The sequence below is a fragment of the Hirundo rustica genome, chromosome 1, assembly GCF_015227805.2.
Source record: "Hirundo rustica isolate bHirRus1 chromosome 1, bHirRus1.pri.v3, whole genome shotgun sequence".
Taxonomy (NCBI): domain Eukaryota; kingdom Metazoa; phylum Chordata; class Aves; order Passeriformes; family Hirundinidae; genus Hirundo; species Hirundo rustica.
The window spans coordinates 53,397,572-53,415,429 of record NC_053450.1 but is presented as its reverse complement, the minus strand read 5'-3'; the positions used below and the strand labels follow the sequence as shown (position 1 = coordinate 53,415,429).

Below are 17,858 nucleotides of genomic sequence, written 5' to 3'. Positions count from 1 at the left end.
TCTTTGGAACTCTAAATAATGACACTAATATTATTCGAGCAGGTGATAGGCTCTGTTCCATAGGTCTCCACTGGCTTCAGTGACAAGATGCATACATGTGATGATTTATCAACGATCTGTACACTTTTATCATGGTCACTGAAGTAAAAAACAAAGATTCTCCCAGACTAGTAAACATGCTACTTTTCCAGAGCACTCAAAAATGGCAAAAACAGTAAATCAACCTGTGATCTTTGGCTTCAGAGATTAGAAGAATTAATTCATAATAAAGACAATTCTGACCCACACTCTGCTTTTCTTTGGTTGTGATGGAAAATCTCTTTTAATGTAGTTTATAAATAATGGCAATTCATAAAAACTTTCAGCATCCTTCTTCTGAAGACTGCCACTTGTGAAAGTCTGACATCAGTCACTCCTACTTAAAATGTTATTAGTCTTCAAGTTACTAGTCTTCCTGTTGCCATCAAATCTAATATCCAAATTTAAAAAAATATATATTTTTATCCTAGTAAAATGCAATATAAGAATATGAACTTTTCATCTTAGATTGTAGCAAAAAATGGCAGAATGTGACATTTATTACTAATATTTTGCAGTCGTTGACTGGATGCTAGACTGACTGTAAGAAACCCTCTAATTAATTTGTATTAATAGGTACAAAACTTGGATGTAATACCAGAAAATGTCAGCAGGTTTGGAGACCACTGAAATAACTTAAGTTTTACTTAGCAGCAGCAATAATATTAATAACAATAATAATAAATGATTATATCTTTCCAATTTCACAATTTAAGTCTCTGTGTTGTGTGATGATAATAAATAAGTCAGGCTGAAAAAAGTGTGAATACCACCTCACTATCTGGGAAATCGGACTCATAAGACAGCAAACATTTAATTTGGCGTTGCTATGATGATGTAATACTTAATGTAACATTGAAATTTATTCATATGCACCATTGTTCGTAAGATTTTCTCAAATAACTGCCTCTTCAGAATGGAATTAATTATTTTACACTGTAAGCTACAAAAATATATATACTCTTAAAAATGCAAAGTACTTGTGAAAAAGGTGAACCTCTTCTGGGTATTTCAAAGTTGAATCCATTCTTAAAAATATTGAGACGGGAAGGCTTAGAAACAAAATTTAATATCTGCCTCTTCAGTATTTTTTTTTCTGAATTCAACACCTGTTTATTAACTTTGGATCATTTGTGATCATGTACAAGATTTCCTATGGCTCCCAATCCCAGTATTTCTCCTGCTAATTGTTGGGGGCCTACGTAGATCCCTAAGCTCCTTTCCTGGGGTAGAAATTGAATTCTTTACTTCTCATTGGTATAAACTGTCGTGGGTCAGTGAGTTTGGAACAAGGGATGGAAGAAATATGTTACACTTTTATTACCGAATAACGTTCTACAATAACAAAACCCTTACTTTATTTTATGCTTGAATATCAGGGGTTCTTTTTGTCTAAAGCAAGCACTATCCCAAACACAAATTGTATTTTAAACAAGAAATCCTGAGCTTCACAGAAGGACTGTACTTTATACACAAACCACTCAAATTTTAAGCTCCAGTCATTTTCAGTATAGTATTTATTAAGGAGATAAAATAAAGGAATTAAAGAAAACTATGGTACAGTTCTGTAATTTTACAATTCCAGTATATATTATATAAATTTGAGAAGTTTAGATGTTTTGAGATTTGTTGGTTTGGTTTTTTTTCCATCTTTTTTTTTTTTTTTTTTACCCCTCCAAAATTGTCCTATACTTGTCTTTAGTATGTTCCCAGTTCCAGTCTTGTATTCTCGAAACTACACAATCAAAATAATAACTGATTATTTCTGAAAGCACGACTCAGTTGACTGATCCATCAAAAGCAAACTTACTGCTTACAGACAACAAGAACAACATAACAAGTAACACTGAAGTACTTTTTTAATCTCATGTATGAAATGCTTGTAACTTTAACACTGACTAATCAGAACTTTTAGGACTCAGTTTGCTGATTTAATGAAAAGTAGACAACTTAAGCCAAATCTGCATGCAAACACTTATTTCATATGGAAGAAAAGTTATTGCTGGGTTTAGCAGAACCTGCTCTTCACATGAAAAGAGCTGAAATTCAGTATCTGTTGTTAATGCACACTGTACAGCATGAAAACTACTGCTACCGCAACAAAGACATTTCACGGGGTACCTGATTGCTTCTTCTCCCTAATATCCACTACTTTCCCGCATCGGTTCTCACAATTTTAACCCCTGTATGAAGACTAAGGAGCTGCCAACAGCATACATGTTTTCAGCTGTCCTTCTCTAACAGACTTCTACATTAATTCTTCAGGTGGCATTAATTCAGGGCAGTAAAAATAACACAACTTTACTGTTGTCTAGCCTTTCAGATATTTTCTGTGTTTGCTTAAATATGAAAATATGTGTTTATGTAAATATTAAAATATACCAATGTGCATCTTAGATCAAAGAACACCACAAATGACTTATTTTTTTAAAGTCTAATTGATTTTAAAAAGTTAATATTGACCGTAGCAATGGTTAAGTACTGCAATCACAGGTAGTTATAAAAATTTGTGTTTGTTCTACCCAAAATGGTAAACAAAGCCATAAGTAAAAATTTGGATAGAAAGCAAAATCAAGTGAAGCTATTTGAGTGGAAATATTCTCTGCATTCTCTCTTTTATTTTGATATTTTCAGGTAAAACATTGTATATTTTCACACTCACAAAAAAGACGGGAAAATTGTGAGCTAATTGAAACACAGAAAAGATAAGGTGGTGCTATTTTGTAACTCCTTTGGGCTACATCAAAAGGAAATTTAAACAATTTGTGGTCAAATAAAGTCACAGCATTAACTGCACAACCCAAGCAAGTTTAACCATATATCAACCATGCTTATCAAGTTTTTTTTTTTAATCCAGGACAAAGATTTTCTACAGCCCAATACTCCACTTCATCTAAGCACGCTGTGAAAAGCAGCCGCCTCCAGGCATCAACATAAGATTGAACTTGAATGCCGGGTATCATAAAAATTTGAAATGCTTAACAGAAGTCTATATAACTTCAAATTCTGAGCAAAAGTGTCTTTATAATATGAATTTCCTGCTTTTGAAGAAAAAAAACTGAAGGAAAATGAAAGCCAACAGATAGAACTCAACCTACAATATCTGAAAATGTAAAGCAAACTGCAGACCTGATTATTCTAAAGTACTTTCCTTGTCAATGCCCACATTAACATTTTGTTCTTAACAGCTAAATTAAAGAGCTTGCCTAACTAAAAAAATGGCTGTAAAAATTACATTTAAAACTCACATTACTAAAATCAGCACAAGGGATTCACACAAATCGCTACTTACGAAGTTTCCAAAAAATACTTTGCCTCCCTAAAACATTGTTTGGAAAGAAAGACAAGTCTTTTGAAAACTCTCCCCGCTCCCTAAAACCTGTGGAGTGTTTACATGTTCTCTGCTAAGCAGATGATTCACCTTTGCTGGTCTGAATGGCCAAACACTTGGTGATGCAGTAAGGGTAGGTGACCATCACCTGCTATAAACCCACACAAAACTGATCAGATGAGCTTCATTCAAGATACATTTTATGCAAAGTGACTTCATTTGGCTTCATTTTTGGGGAAGACAAGGGGTAAAGGAATTTTACACTGAGAAGCTCTGTAGTTCCCAGAAAATTCAGAAACTTTAATAAGTTTAATAATAAAGACAACTGAACTTGAGTAAACACACATATAGATAATACACCACAGCTACCAGCATAATACGACTTTAATATGTTCACCATGATTCCCAAACAAATCCCCATCAATAAAGGATTAAAACTGCAGCAAGGTCAATTCCTGTTAACTTCAGCAAACATCAATCAAGACTTTGCCAAAAATAATTTAAAAATCCTTTTTTATAGGGCATGCATAGTACAATTCCAGTGTTAAAGCATTTCTGCTAATCCTACCTTTGAGCAAAGATGATGCCTAATCTGGTCAGACAAAAATTTATATTGATTCCTGTCACATCTTCAAGGAAGAAAATATAGTGGACACTTGACTTATTTCTATTTATCAATTTTGTAAAAGCTCTAGCTCTAATTTTTTATGATTTATAGAATTAGAACACACCAGTCAGCCAAGAAATACTTTGTAAAAATTGTATAGTCTTTTATAAAAGTAATGAAAGACTATGTAAAAATTAAAAAAGAAATCCAGAAAGCTTTCATTTTTTTAAAAATAGCAACTAAAAGAATCATCAAGGTAGCATAACCAAACCATATAAATAATGATTTTCTAAAGTAAGTAAAACTCTTGTGGGGGGCACTCCACTGACTCTTAAAGTAATGTTAAAACACTGCAAAGAGAAAACCATTTGTTTTAAAATTTGTGTAACTACTAAATAAAATATTCTGCTTACATTTTATGAAGAGGTATGTAATTTAAAAACCAGACAAATGAAGACCCAGAATATTTTAGTCTATGTGCGAAGTCCCTATCTTTACTCAGGTTCTTGGAATTTAGGACATAAATTGCAATTAAGAGTATGATTTTACCTACAGGAAATCAGTATTTTCATATCCACTTCTTTTAAGGATAATTTCCACAATTAAATGTCTAATAGTTAATTTGTATGCAGTTTAAAAATGCCTGTCCAAGCACACCCAATATGTCACAGATGTACTTAAATTAGTGCCCCAGGAGCGTTAGTCAGATTGTGCCATCAGTGAAGTTTCTGCATTTCAGCAGGGATCTCTCTTTAAACTCATGATAAGATGCAGTCATTTTCCCACATTTGGCATGCAATGTATCTGAAATCCATCTTCAACTAACACACATCGATTTTTATGACAAAGATTACACGGCTAATGTCATCCAAAAAAATGGCACATCTCTAATTCAAATTGCAGCACTAAGGGTCTTCAACAACTCATTACCATTCATACTGTTACAAACCCTAAAGCTGCCTCTTCCCTCATTCAAAGAAGGGCAACCTTTGTCACTTTACAGAATGTGCCAAAATGTGTCCCAGCGCTGTCTATGTCAGCATTTTTTCCTTTACAACTATTTTGAAGTAAGGATGATTAGACCTAAAGCCTTGAATGTTTACTGCTGCACACTTGGTTTGGGCTCACAAGGCCTCACTCCCTACATCAGCTATTAATTACAGAATCAGTAATGCTTAGCAGAGGATGCCTGACTGATTACTATCCAAGTATTTATTTTTATATCTGTCCTTATCCAAAAATACTAAATGGGTCAAAATTTATTTCAGCTGGAAACCTAATTTTACTTTATCATTGGCTTGAACTGGAGTAAAATCAAGCCCTGAAGCACAATAGCATTTCTTTTTTTTTAAATCTGCCTTGCTCACAAATCCTCCTGGAGATAAATAACATTCTAAACCAAGAAAAAATTAAAAACCCCCCAAAATCTTGGCATACTTTACATTTTAAAAATATTAAACCTATGAATTGAGCTGAGAAAAAAACAGAAGGGAAAATATGCAAGTGACACAGAAATATATTTACTTGTAAACCAGTATTAGATTTATTTTCTTCTTTTAAACCTGTAACAACCTTTCAAATACTTTTTTTAAAATCAGGACTAGTAATTGACACTATTTAAATAACATGATGGTATTTTCAGAAAACCTATTTAATTAAAAACCACTTATTAATATTTTTATTTTAAACTAAAATGGACTTTGAATTGAGATTTCAAATGAATTATTAATTGTTTCAAGTCCACTGGGTCCTATTCTTTTCCCCTCCAAGAAGGTTAAATTTTCCTCTGTATAAAATACCTAGCCATGAGTCAAATTTGACTAGATACAGTCAGCCTCTGTGAAAAAGGAGAAAATTTGAAAGCAATTAAAGAAAAAAAATCTCCAGCCCTATGAAAAGTCCAGTTCAGCCTTCTTTTATCCCAGAAACTCAAAAGAACATACATACTACAGAGAACTGCAAAGTATATTTATAACCTTTTTTTTCATTCAAACATCTAAGGATCAAAATTCAAGAAAAAAATTCCACATGAAACGAGCAACAAATGCCTCAGAACTGTAATACCTGCATAAGACAAATACTTCATGTCAAGCTCACATTCAATTTCTAAAAAGAGTTTCTCATTTTCACTAACTTACATCCACCAATTGAGCAATTATGCAATATGTGGGTGTACCTTGCAGTCGTTTTTTTTTTTTTTTAACATCTGCATTCTGTGTTAAATCCTAACTGTACAAGATGTCTGATAATTTTTCTTTATCTTGAACCTTGAAACTGGTAGGTTTACCAGAGGCAAAACCACACATCAGAATATGAGTCATATAATAAAGAATCTACTCTTCTCCTTCTCCCCCTTGCCCCCTGAAGCTATAATAACCTAAAGACACTCTATTGTAAATGGCTTCTTTGGCAGTATTGATAGCATGTGCAACTTACAATCATTTAGCCAACAAATGAAGATATTTTCAAGTCCTTACTGTATCCATAACAAATTGCTTTCAGTACCATTTTAAGGCAAACGAAAACTGTGCTACAGCAAAAATAAAATTCAGAATGTCTATGCACTTGCTTTCATGTCATGCATAAAATATGAAACATTCTATGCATGTGCCTATAAATAATAACATAAAAAGATAAAAATAATGTGAGATGCCTATGCAAGTTAATCTGAAAAGAATCTCTCACTTGTATACAAAAGATCAGCCTCCACGCAGAAGTCCCACATTGATTCCATATCAAATGAAGGGAACATTTACATACAAGCAAACCACTGCTCATGCCAGCTACAATACATGAGGAAGCAAAGCACCTTACTTGACCACTGCTTACGCAGGTTTCCCCTCTGAAGTGCAGTAAGTATAGGAAACAACACCGAGGCCACTCTAGCCCTCTATTTCCTTTTATATCCTTTCTCCAGGTAGACAGTAACTCCTCAGACTAACATCCTGCATCTAATTCCACATAGGAAATCAGCTTTCAACAAAGTCTTATTTGATGTGTCAATATGTAAGATTGCATCAGAAAATCTGAAGAGAACTAAATGCAGAAACAGCGTTTAGAAACAGCAGCAAACGAACCCCTAACAACAAAACCTTGCATCACTAAAACAGGTGCAACCACCACAGTCTTGTGAGAAAGTTAACGGAGGCGATGCTGGCACAAGATCTTTCCATGACCATCTTCCAAAGAGTAAAAGCCCCAATGTTTCAGTAAATCAAAGTAAAGCAACACGTTCCCCCTTGAAGCAGAATAAATCAGTGGTTTCTATTCTTACCTGTGTATAGTCAAAGTCAGAAAGAGGAGCTATACTCTTGATGTAGTCCATTCGAAATTGGTTTTCTGGGTTGGCCAATGGAACTGGGGGTATTAAAGTGCTCATAGCTGAAACTATAGTCTAGAAATGGATAAAACAAAAAAACAAACACATTAATCTGAATAAATCTGGGATAGAGGATCAATAGAAGATAATCCAATCTGATCAGCAAAATGGGATTTCTCTCATCACAATCTTGGAGAGCATAATCCTTATAATTTCCAGTACAAACAAGCATTTAAGAACAGTATAAAGTGTGTTCTTACCACAATCGCATCTTTAACGTTTTTCCGAATATCCAGTATTTTCTGTTTCTTTTCTCTGCATTAAAACAGAAATATTAACGCTTTGATTTTTTCTTCCAAAGCATTTCAGTCACTTATTTTTTTTTTTCACTGATCGCTTGTTTATCGTTTATCTGCTCTTCAAACATTAAGACACACTAATAGAAAAAAAAAAAAGGCAAGACAAATACATTCTCCCCTTATCCATTTTCTTGCATAGTATGAAGAGCAATGCACATTCATCCCTAACATGTTTTTTTAAATCAGGCAATCACAGCCACATCTGCAAAGCCTCCCCTGATGGAACTGGAAGTCATTTTTTTCATTTCCACAGCATGCTGTAAACATGCTCTATCACAACAACACGTAGGTGAAGGCCAACAGGTATCTAAAATGAATGCTATGGATTAATAATGATTTCTGGCAAAGAATTCCTTAGAGAGAAAAAAAAATGATGTAGCCTCACAAAACAGGATGATTTCTAACAAATAGGCAACATTAGTTTCAGTTTTACTCTAACCCCAGCACCGGAAAAACAGCACACAGTGTCATCCTGATTATGATTTGACACGTATTTTTATATTACAGACAGATGCAATATTTGGTTATTTGCTTCTATGTAAAAAGTAGTCGCCATGTTGTTGCTACACAGGGGCCTGTCAAGCGCTGCAGTAGCAACAGTGTAAAATACAGTAAAGGGGCCAGAAGGAGAAAATGCAAACATACAATAGCAGCAATTTCCTTATTCTCACTCCCCTCCCTCCCTCGAAACACAGCGTCAAGCCACCAAAACACAGGGGATGAGAGCTGAAATTTCCTAGCGTATTGTGCGCTAACCTGCTTCCAACATTTAAGGAAAAATAAGTCACAAAGTGTCAATAATTCTTACTCTGAATTAAATCCATTGACATGTAGGATTCGCATTTGTTTCACAATAGTGCTTTTTCCTGACTCACCAGCCCCTAAAAGAGAAAGAAGGAAAGGGAGAACATTGTGATACACGGTTCAGGCTGGGGGGGGGGTCGGAGCGGTTGGGTGTTGTTTTTTTGTTGTTCGTTTTTGGACGCGACAGCATCTCCCACCTCGGCGGCATTTCTGTGTGTGTGCATCCATGTGGCTCAGGCGCTGAGCTCGATCTGCGGACGCCTGGCTCACTGCTCAACACGGCAGCCTACATTTTCCACAGCCGAGGCGCACACGCCGCATCTCCCCTCTCGGCTGCGCCCGCCGCCCCGGCGGGCTGGGGCTGCTGCCCCCTCCTCGCCCTGCTCGCCCCGGCCCCCACCTCTGCCGCTTCCTCCTTACCCAGCAGCAGCAAGCGGTGTGTCGCTTTATAAGCCAGCCTCTCTTTCTGCAACTGCTTCTCTATTTTTTTGTTGGCTTCTCGCTGCGCTTTCTCATCGATACGCTGATCCTCCGTTTTGCTGTTGCCCAAACACCCCATAGCCGCTGCTCAGGGTGGATGTCAAATCGCTGCCTTCTCAGATTTAGTATTTACAAGGGGGAGGGAGTGGGGGGGGGGGGGGGTGAGGCAGAAGACAAGTCTTTATATCCGTGTGTGTCCTTGCGACGGTTTCTCTCCGCTTCTTCCCACCCGGCTCGCTCGCATAAAATGGTCTCTGGCCGCTTTCCGATCGCAGCGGAGTTGGCTGCTTCGCTCCCCACCAGAGATGCGGAGAGCAGGCGGCAGAGGTAACCCTGCCCCGGCGGGGAGGGGGTGGGGGGGAGAAAGCTGTGCAAAAATGCCTAACATGCAACGAGAAGGGAGAAAAGGGCTCCTCCTGGAAACCAGCCGGGTGCCGCTCTCCGCTCTCCCTCCCCACCGCGCGCACAATCCCTATATTTCTCTGTAAAGGTCTATTTTTGTCTTCCTAACTCAGCACTGCCTCTTTCTGCGAGACCAGGAAACAGCCCCGCTACCAGCCCTACGCGCACGGGAGCCGAAGGAGAAAGGTAAAAGCCGGACGGATCTACCTGGATCCTGCGGGGCCGGGGCCGGGCGGCGCCCTGGGGTCCGCGCCCCCCGCCCCGGGCCGCCCCCTCCTGCCCCGCTCGGCGGCCCCGGCCCCGGCCCCGGGCGCGCTGCTGCCGCCAAAACCCGGAGCTGGCATCGCCGCCGCGGCACCCGCGGCCTCCGGACCCCCGCCCGCCCGCGGCCTGCCGCGGGGACAGGGAGCTGCGGGACGCGGAGGGCTCCTCCCGACCTTTCCCCGCGCTCCTCGGCGCTACTGGAAGAGCCCGGCCGCTACCAGAGCGAGGGCTGGCGCTCCTGGGTCTGGAATTCCGGGCTGGCACAGGTGATGGCTGCCATCGTGACCGACCTGCGGGAGCGGCGCCGGGAGCCAGCCCTTGGCAGCGGGGTGTGAGAGCGGCCGGGGTCTGCCCGCGTGTACCCCGACACGCAGAGCACGCATATGCACGAACACCCTGCCTCGACTCCTTAAACAACAAAATGCCCCTTTCCACAGAAGTAGTCCCGGCAGCACGTGGGCCGTTTTTTCCCTTTGAATATTCCAAACTGCATCGGCTGAAATAGAAAATGAAGCTGCCCAAACAGCTCACGATAATGTGCATTCCGAACACGATAACATACGCGTCTAACATCACTGCAACAACAAATGTCGACAAGAAACCGAATCTCCGTTCCTTCATTTGCCTCCATTTTAGATCCTAAAATGAAACTTCACGCTAGACAACCCTATAGGTAGGTATTCCTTTTTGCTTCAAACCTCTTGCCTTGCAAACTGGCACCTCAGTGCAAAAGCAGCAGCACAGCACCTGGCTCTTCCTAAACTCCCCCTGCATAGAAACCACCTGCACTACTGAAACGTGACGCGTGATACACTGAGGCACGGGAACACCAGAAAAAGGATGGACATTACTCTGGAGTCCCAATACACTTTCAGCTTTTATCTCCAAATGTTATTAGATCCCCATACTTTCAAAGATGGCGTAGTGAAAAATTAATATTTTGACAGATCCATACGTGTGCAAAATCCTGGTCCTGACTAAAAGAGAGATTGCCATCAACTTCAATCAAACAAAACAGCATTTTAATCTAAAAAGTCTTGAGATGTATGTAGCAAAAAGAAACCAGATTTTACAAGCAGAAGGATTTAGTTTAGTTGGTTTTGTTTTTTTTTTTTTAATGGCTCCCTCACTCAGGTGGGAAGTGCTGAATCAAGGAAGAGAAACTGGTACTGTCTGCTTTAAGCACACATCAGAGGATGGTGAAAAGGGCAGGACCCAGAAAATGAACAGGTACTGCTCCACCTGCGGTTGGGTATATGGAGTTTTCAGGAGACTATGGAATTCAAGTGCTAGATATGTGGTTTTATGGTACTGCTGATCTTGACTCTGGAAGCTGTTTTCATCTTCCATCTTACATAGGTGAGGGGGAGCTGTGGGGAGGGGGGGAGGTAACACACTACAGGATTGACAGGATCTGCCAGACCAAAATATGCATTTTTTAAGTGTTACTGAGCTGCATTTTTTTTTTTTCCCCCATTGATATTTTTCCCATTTGAAGAGGCAAAAAGCACCTCAGATACAGATAGGCTTGGAAGCACAATTCAGGATGACTGCTGTTTTTGGAGGCTGTTAGACACAGGATATATGATGAATAGCTTTTGTGAAAAGCAGTCATGTTTGCTCCCTGCCACAGCACTATGACAGCTCAAAACTGAATGGCTTGGTTAGAAATCAGTAACTGGGTCTGAATTTTCATAGTCTTTCAGTGTCGGAAGCTGTAATTTATGATGCACAAGATGTTTGTAGCCATATTTATTACCTATGTAAATACCTCAGTTTGAGACCTAAGTCCCAAATCTGGCTGGTCTGTAGGAATCTGTAGTCAGTCTGTAGGAATCTGCCTCGTTTCTTCCCCTCCTCTCCTCAGCAGTTTTCCTCTTTCATGTACAAGCATTGGGATTTTTGGTGCAGACTTGTTCCCAGCTTTGAAACGGCTCAGTGCCAATAAACAGAATTTTACAGGATCCTGGTATATCCTGCTTTTACCTTTCTCCAAAAGAGGGAAAGTGTTTCTCATTTCCTCTCTCCCCCTCGAAAAACCCCATGACCCTTTTGGGTCTCTTCCTCCTGAGAAAAGATCACACAGTTCAAAAATGACACGCGCAAGCAACCTGTTCCCAAGAAAGAACTTTTAGCTGTAATAATATTCCCAACTCTCCCTTTGCTTTTCTCAAACACAGCACTTATCCCGACATAACTGAACTACAAAATCCTAGAAGCAATAATAAACAATAAAGAAATTTTCACCCCCTTTGGACACGGCTTGAGAAACCATAGCTATCATAGGAATATGTCTCCTCTGCACACAGATAAATCTAAAACTCTGTAAAATGTTGCAGCAGTGCTGCTTCACCAAACCAACTTCCAGTACAAATTGTACACAGGAATAAAAACAAAATCCTGGACAAAGGAAAGAAGATTCTTCCTGGTCTTCCCCCCTCTCTTCTGAGACAACCAATATAGGATCCTCCTTGAGTTCCTGAAAGATGAGGTGTTTCACGTTGCCTCTGCCCCTTCATATCAGGCAACATATGTATACATACTTATATTTATATATGCACATTTAGATATGCATATATTTATAAATACACACTGAGTGTATTTATATGTGTGCAAAAAATGAGATTTGCCTTTTACTTTTGTGCTCAAACTTGGTGCTATCCCCTCGTGAAACCAGGCCAATACAGCATAAGCCCTCCTGGAGGGAAACTGGAGACACCTTCCTGCTTTTCTCCTCGAGTTCCCACCTCAGGATGCACCATTTGTGAGCCTCAGGCTGAATGTTGGGGAGCACAAGCTGCTTGCTTGAGGCCATATGTGCATTCCTGTATGGAGGAGGAGTGACAACCCAGCTGAAGCCACACTGGGTGGCCACCCCTGCCACAAAGTTTCTCGTGCCTGCTCTGCTTGGAGTGAGAAGGGACAAAACCCCAGTAAGAATTAATGCAGAGCTCCCACAGATGCCGCTCAAGAGACCTGGTTGCCTCTCCAATCCAGAGCAGGACGGATATAGAGCTTTTTCTTGCAAACACTAGGTAAAAGTGGAGGAAGTTTATCTAAACAGCGACCCTGCAGGCCATTTGCAGCCCATCTTCCCTTTACACAGCCTCCTTTGTGGCTTTTTAAAAGAAAGAGCAAATGGAAAGATGAAGGTAATCAAAAGCATAGGAGGGATCTAAGAGACTGGTAAAGAGATTCTTCCAGCTTGCCAGTCTTCCTGCCTTTCACAGGGATTTCTGAACTCTCTGCTGACACTCTCCTCAAGTAGGGGCACTAGGTGAGTAACACTGGTGACCTGATCTCTGCTTCTCCTCACTGACCTCTGTTTTTCATGTAGCCTCCTGCTGCAAATCAGGATATGCAACTCACCAGTGGTTGAGTTTTTACTCAGCATCAAACTCGGGAGAAAAAAAAAAAGAGAAAAATTAACTGTGACTGCATAGATATTCAAGAAAAATAATCCTTTCTCTCTAGTAATAAATTACTGGTAAGTTTCTCTCTCTGTAGATGTCAAATATTAACACAAAAGTACACACTCCATGGAAGGCTACATTTGGAGTTTTATAAGATACATGAACTAGGAACCAATAAAAAAAATACTCTGTGTTAAAAATACTGAGTAAGGGCTTAGGAAAAAAACAGCACATACTTTGCAGAAAAGTGAATATCACACTCGAAAAAAAAAAAATCTAACCTTCATCCTTTTGTTTAAACCCATGACCTCAAAAAAGTCATTACAATTTTTTGAGAGGGGCTTATCTGTTTTAAGAAGCAGGATGGGAGAAATGCCAGAAAAGATGAGGTATGCATTTCCACGGTGACTGTGGACCTGATCCTGAATCGCCTTCACATCCATTGATTAAGGACAAATTCACGGATGCAGAAGAGGGTCAGGCGATGCTGAGGGGCCTGGCAAAGCTCTGCTTAGTTCCGTGGCTCCTCGACAGGGTTTGCTGTCTCCACTCCCAAGCCATACTCCTTTACTTGGCAGCTGCCACAATGTAACTCACCTGACAAACCAACTTCTCCCGTGCCTGTTCCTGTCCCATCTTTGTGCAGCACAGGGAGCAAAAGGGAGAAGGCAGGTGATGTGATGGAGTAGAAGGCTGTAGGCTAAAGATAATAGTCTGAAGAAAAAGAAAAGTTTTCCACAGAAAAAACTGCAGTCAGCAGTCCACAGAAATGATAATGATAGCCTTTAGCCCTGAGAAAACGTTTGTGAAGGGGAGGATTAGATTTAAGCAGGAGCCAGATGCTCCTCGGGAAGCCTGTGTGGAAAAGCATCAGGTGAAAAGCAGATTTGCAGTATAATTACACTAAAGAAAGAGGACAATCCTCTTTCATTCAAGCTAGTTATTCCTCGTCCAAGCTAGTTACTCCTCATCCATGTCCCACACAAAAGCACAGGGATCAGGGAACTTCTGCTATGGCATCCCATCAGCTCAGGATTTCCCTTTGGACCTGTACTGGTAAAATAATTCGGTGTTTATTCCTGTCTTTTCTAACTAGAAAGTCCTTATCTGTGAAGAGAGACTCACATGGCATCATTCCACGCATGTCCATCTGTTGGTACCAGAGGCAGAAGCAGCTGATTGAAACTAACATAAATCCAGCAACATCCTAATAGCATTTAAAAGACTAAGCAACCTCCTGTGGTTTAAATATTCTTACATACTGCAATGAAATAACATTGCTAAAATGGCACGGATGCATTTGCAATAAGCAAAAGGGATGTGTCTTTTGATGAATTTGCAAGACAACAGTATTATAGTATATGTTACATTTTGGCAAAACAGGAGGCACTTTTTTGTCATGAAAAATTTCACTTTGCTGGACACCCCAAGGGCACTTCCCCAACTCCCCCCTCCCCCCACCCCGAACAAGGTAATATATTCCCATTTTAAGGCAGTGGTAAGTTAGTTCTAATCAGTTGTTCAGGAGAGTCATCAGGATTAAACAGATTTAAATAAAGCCAGGCAAAACATGCTAGTATTGCCCTAATTCAGAAGTGAATTAATCAATAAATAAAGAAGTCAGCTAGAAATATAGCTGAAGTTACAACTTTCAGAAAAGGAGTAAAATCTATACAGGAGACATGTCCTGGATTCTCTGCAACACGCTGACTAACATCTTGCACAGCTGCAACAGCAAAGTCAAATCATTTGTCTGCAGTTTGTGAAAGGATTTGTATGTCATGTAAAATTTTGCATTTAATAGTAAATGCTCAGGTCAACTGTCATGATCTCAGAACAAAAAACTGGAAGGAAAACTAATTTGTGAGACACTGAACATACGTGTGATGTGCCTTAACCTCACCTTTAACTCCAAGGCACACCTCTGAGCAGGAGACTCACTGTCATAACATGCCTGCCTCCACCCTGCTAGATTTTCTCTACATTTACTCCAAACACATCTGACCTGTGATTTCCTTGTATTACTCCTCTATCTTGATATAAACTTAGAGATACCTTTTTGTTTCTTCTCAGCTGTTTTAACTTCTCTGCTTGAGAAATTCAATTTTAGCTACCCCAGAAAATGGTTGGGAAAAAAAAAAAAAAAAGGAAGTCTCCACAAGTTTAAAAAGTAATGCTCTAATTCCTGTGAGGGCCTGCATGGTTAGTGGTACAGAAAATTCTTACAAATATAGAAAATCATTGCATACAACTACCTTAGCATGAAGTGAGGAATTCTGTAACTGCTGTTTAAGGATCCCAACGTGCAATTACAGACAAGGGCAATCATTAAAAATTCGCTTCAGGAAATAATGTTGCCAGTAAGTTAGTAGCCTCATGCACTCACAACCTGATTTACATCAATAATATTTACCACAGAAATACAGCTTTTGCTTGACTGCATGACTAGCAAATCCAGATGAAATATCAAAACTTACTGAATAAACAACAAACTAGTATTTTTCTCATTATGCATTTAATTTTTTAAACTATACATCTGCTTGTAACAAATACCTGTTGAGTCATGTTCTTCTTGGCCTTTTGTGATATCAGATCTTAAGTTTCCTATAAGTATTTCTATGGTATATTTGTACAATGCAGATGATCTCTGGATTAAATAGCTCTCACATATTTGATCATAATTGAAGAGACACGGCTTGTTGACCTTTGTGGTCCTCTCCACAGTGAGGTTTATGTTACAATTAAACATCAGGCTTTCATGACATGAATTTATTTATTTCTCTGGATAGAGAAAATGGTCAATATGAGGACTAAGCAGATACATTACTTATATAGATGACTATTCCATCTGCATACCTGTGTGTGAGACAGGGAAAAACAATCCTGCTTAAGCAAAGTGTAATAATCTCCTGGAAAGTAAGCCTACTTTTTTCTCTTTTTCTACTGTTTACTTTTTCACTTTATTCAATGCTAGTCTCAAATGCTATTCTGATAGAATAAGATAATGAAATTCAAACCCGTATGATTTTACTGATCTTGTTTTTACTAAAACCCAAAAGTTTTTTCCAGCATTGACTGGGCTGCTTGTATAACATGGAGTAGATTCTTTGGAGCAAATATTCTTCACAGGATCATTTCACTTGGGGTAAAAGGTGATAAAAGCATCGGTGCACGAAGGAGAAGGGGGAAAGGTTGAAAAGTCCACAGAACTTGCAGACATTTTGGAACAAGCCATTTAATAAGTTACTCAGCAATCCGTATTTTCTCACATACTTTGGAAAAGAGAACGTTTGTTTTTACAATAAAAATGCACAATGTGAAAAAATTTCCTAAACTATGCTGACATTTTCTCTGGGTTTCCAGTTTCAGAGTTATCAACAACGGTGCCACGCTTCTCTACAATCTTCAAAATTGTAGGCTTGGTTTTGGTTGTTTTTTGGTCTGAGGTTTTCTGGTTCATTTGTTTCTTTGTTTTTTAAGGAGACCCATTCTAGTTTGATGCCTCACAACTTCCTTAAAATTTTAAATCCTAATGTCCCAATGATGCAGCACAATGCTATGCAGAACTATCACAGCAGTGTCTGAGGTTAGGAACAGCACAAGTGCAAAAGGGGTTCAATCCATCAATTTCAGCTAATGCAGCTGCTCAGACACTGCACTGTATGTTTTAAAACATCGAGAAGGTTTTTAGAAAGCTTATAGCTGCTTGGAATATTTAACAACTTACAACAACCTTTACATCCTCAATCAATTTGCCTACCAATCCTGAAACATTTAAAGGGCTTTAAACCTCCCCGTATGCAGACTCCTCCTGCTCAGAATCAGCTACACACAATCTGCCACCCACATCGCTAAACACAATGACAAGATTATGCTTCCGTGTCTTTGCAGCCTATTCTTCACAATATGCAAATCTTCAGGAGCTGCATTTCTGATCCCGATGCAACAGCACAAAAGCTATTGTCGTAAGAAATGGTTTAACCTGTCAGCAACACTGTCACCACAATTACTACCACAAATAAAGATATGATCATAATCTGCCACTTAAGGATCATTAGATACATTATGACTATTGTATTCTTTTACATAGTTCTTTTACATGGACACTAATTGACAACACTTGATTTGAATAAAATCAAGCACTATAAAAATTTTCATTGACAAATCTGTTCTTAACCTTTAGACAGTGTAGGGTGCTGCTCACTGATGTAGGGGAAACCAGCTATTAAAAAGACTAATCCTGCAAAATATTTATCAGAAATATAAACCACTGTAACACTGTATACAAAGATCTTGGAAGAAACACACAAGGATGCTCTGTCTGAACATGTAAATGACTTACATTAAGCTAGGTTAAAGCTCCTCGGTACCATTCAAATGCTTGTGGTCCACGCAACGATTTATAGTGTGTTTGGGAATGGACAGCTGTACATTCAGAAAGATTCAAGTATATCTGTAAAAGGCACAGAGTGCATAACAGAAGTTTATTCTACGTAATTGTTTTTATATAATTTTATTGATGCTGCACAAACTATGAAAAATGTAGCAAATGCTTAAATATGAGTTGTATATGGATCTCAGTTGCTGCTCTTCTGCATGTGTCATAGAGTTCTCCCCTCTGAAAGCTTAATTTCTGGAAATACTTCACCCTAGAATGACCGTGAGCTGTCAGAGTGACCATGAAAACAAATCAAAACTACACAGGGATATGCCCTCCCCGCCCTACCAAATTGGAGGCCAAGAACATACCAAACAAGGTAGTCCTCACAAAGAGAAAAATATTAACATTACAGGAATTTGT

At 39.2% G+C, this 17,858-nt stretch overlaps 1 protein-coding gene across 2 annotated transcripts in view; it reads right to left on the bottom strand.

Moving 5' to 3' along the window:
- The window catches only part of GNAL (G protein subunit alpha L), a 177,509-nt gene that overhangs the window by 101,921 nt on the left and 57,730 nt on the right, over nucleotides 1-17,858 (bottom strand). The window contains exons 1-4 of one of the 2 annotated variants that reach the window (XM_040062822.2): nucleotides 8,919-9,621; nucleotides 8,503-8,575; nucleotides 7,596-7,650; nucleotides 7,291-7,410 (exon numbers count right to left, since the gene is read on the bottom strand). In XM_040062822.2, coding sequence (XP_039918756.1) covers nucleotides 7,291-7,410; nucleotides 7,596-7,650; nucleotides 8,503-8,575; nucleotides 8,919-9,057 — 387 coding nt within the window. In that variant the 5' untranslated portion in view covers nucleotides 9,058-9,621. Of the gene's footprint in view, nucleotides 1-7,290; nucleotides 7,411-7,595; nucleotides 7,651-8,502; nucleotides 8,576-8,918; nucleotides 9,622-17,858 lie in introns of those variants that run through there. The other variant, XM_040062815.2, reaches the window with a different exon arrangement.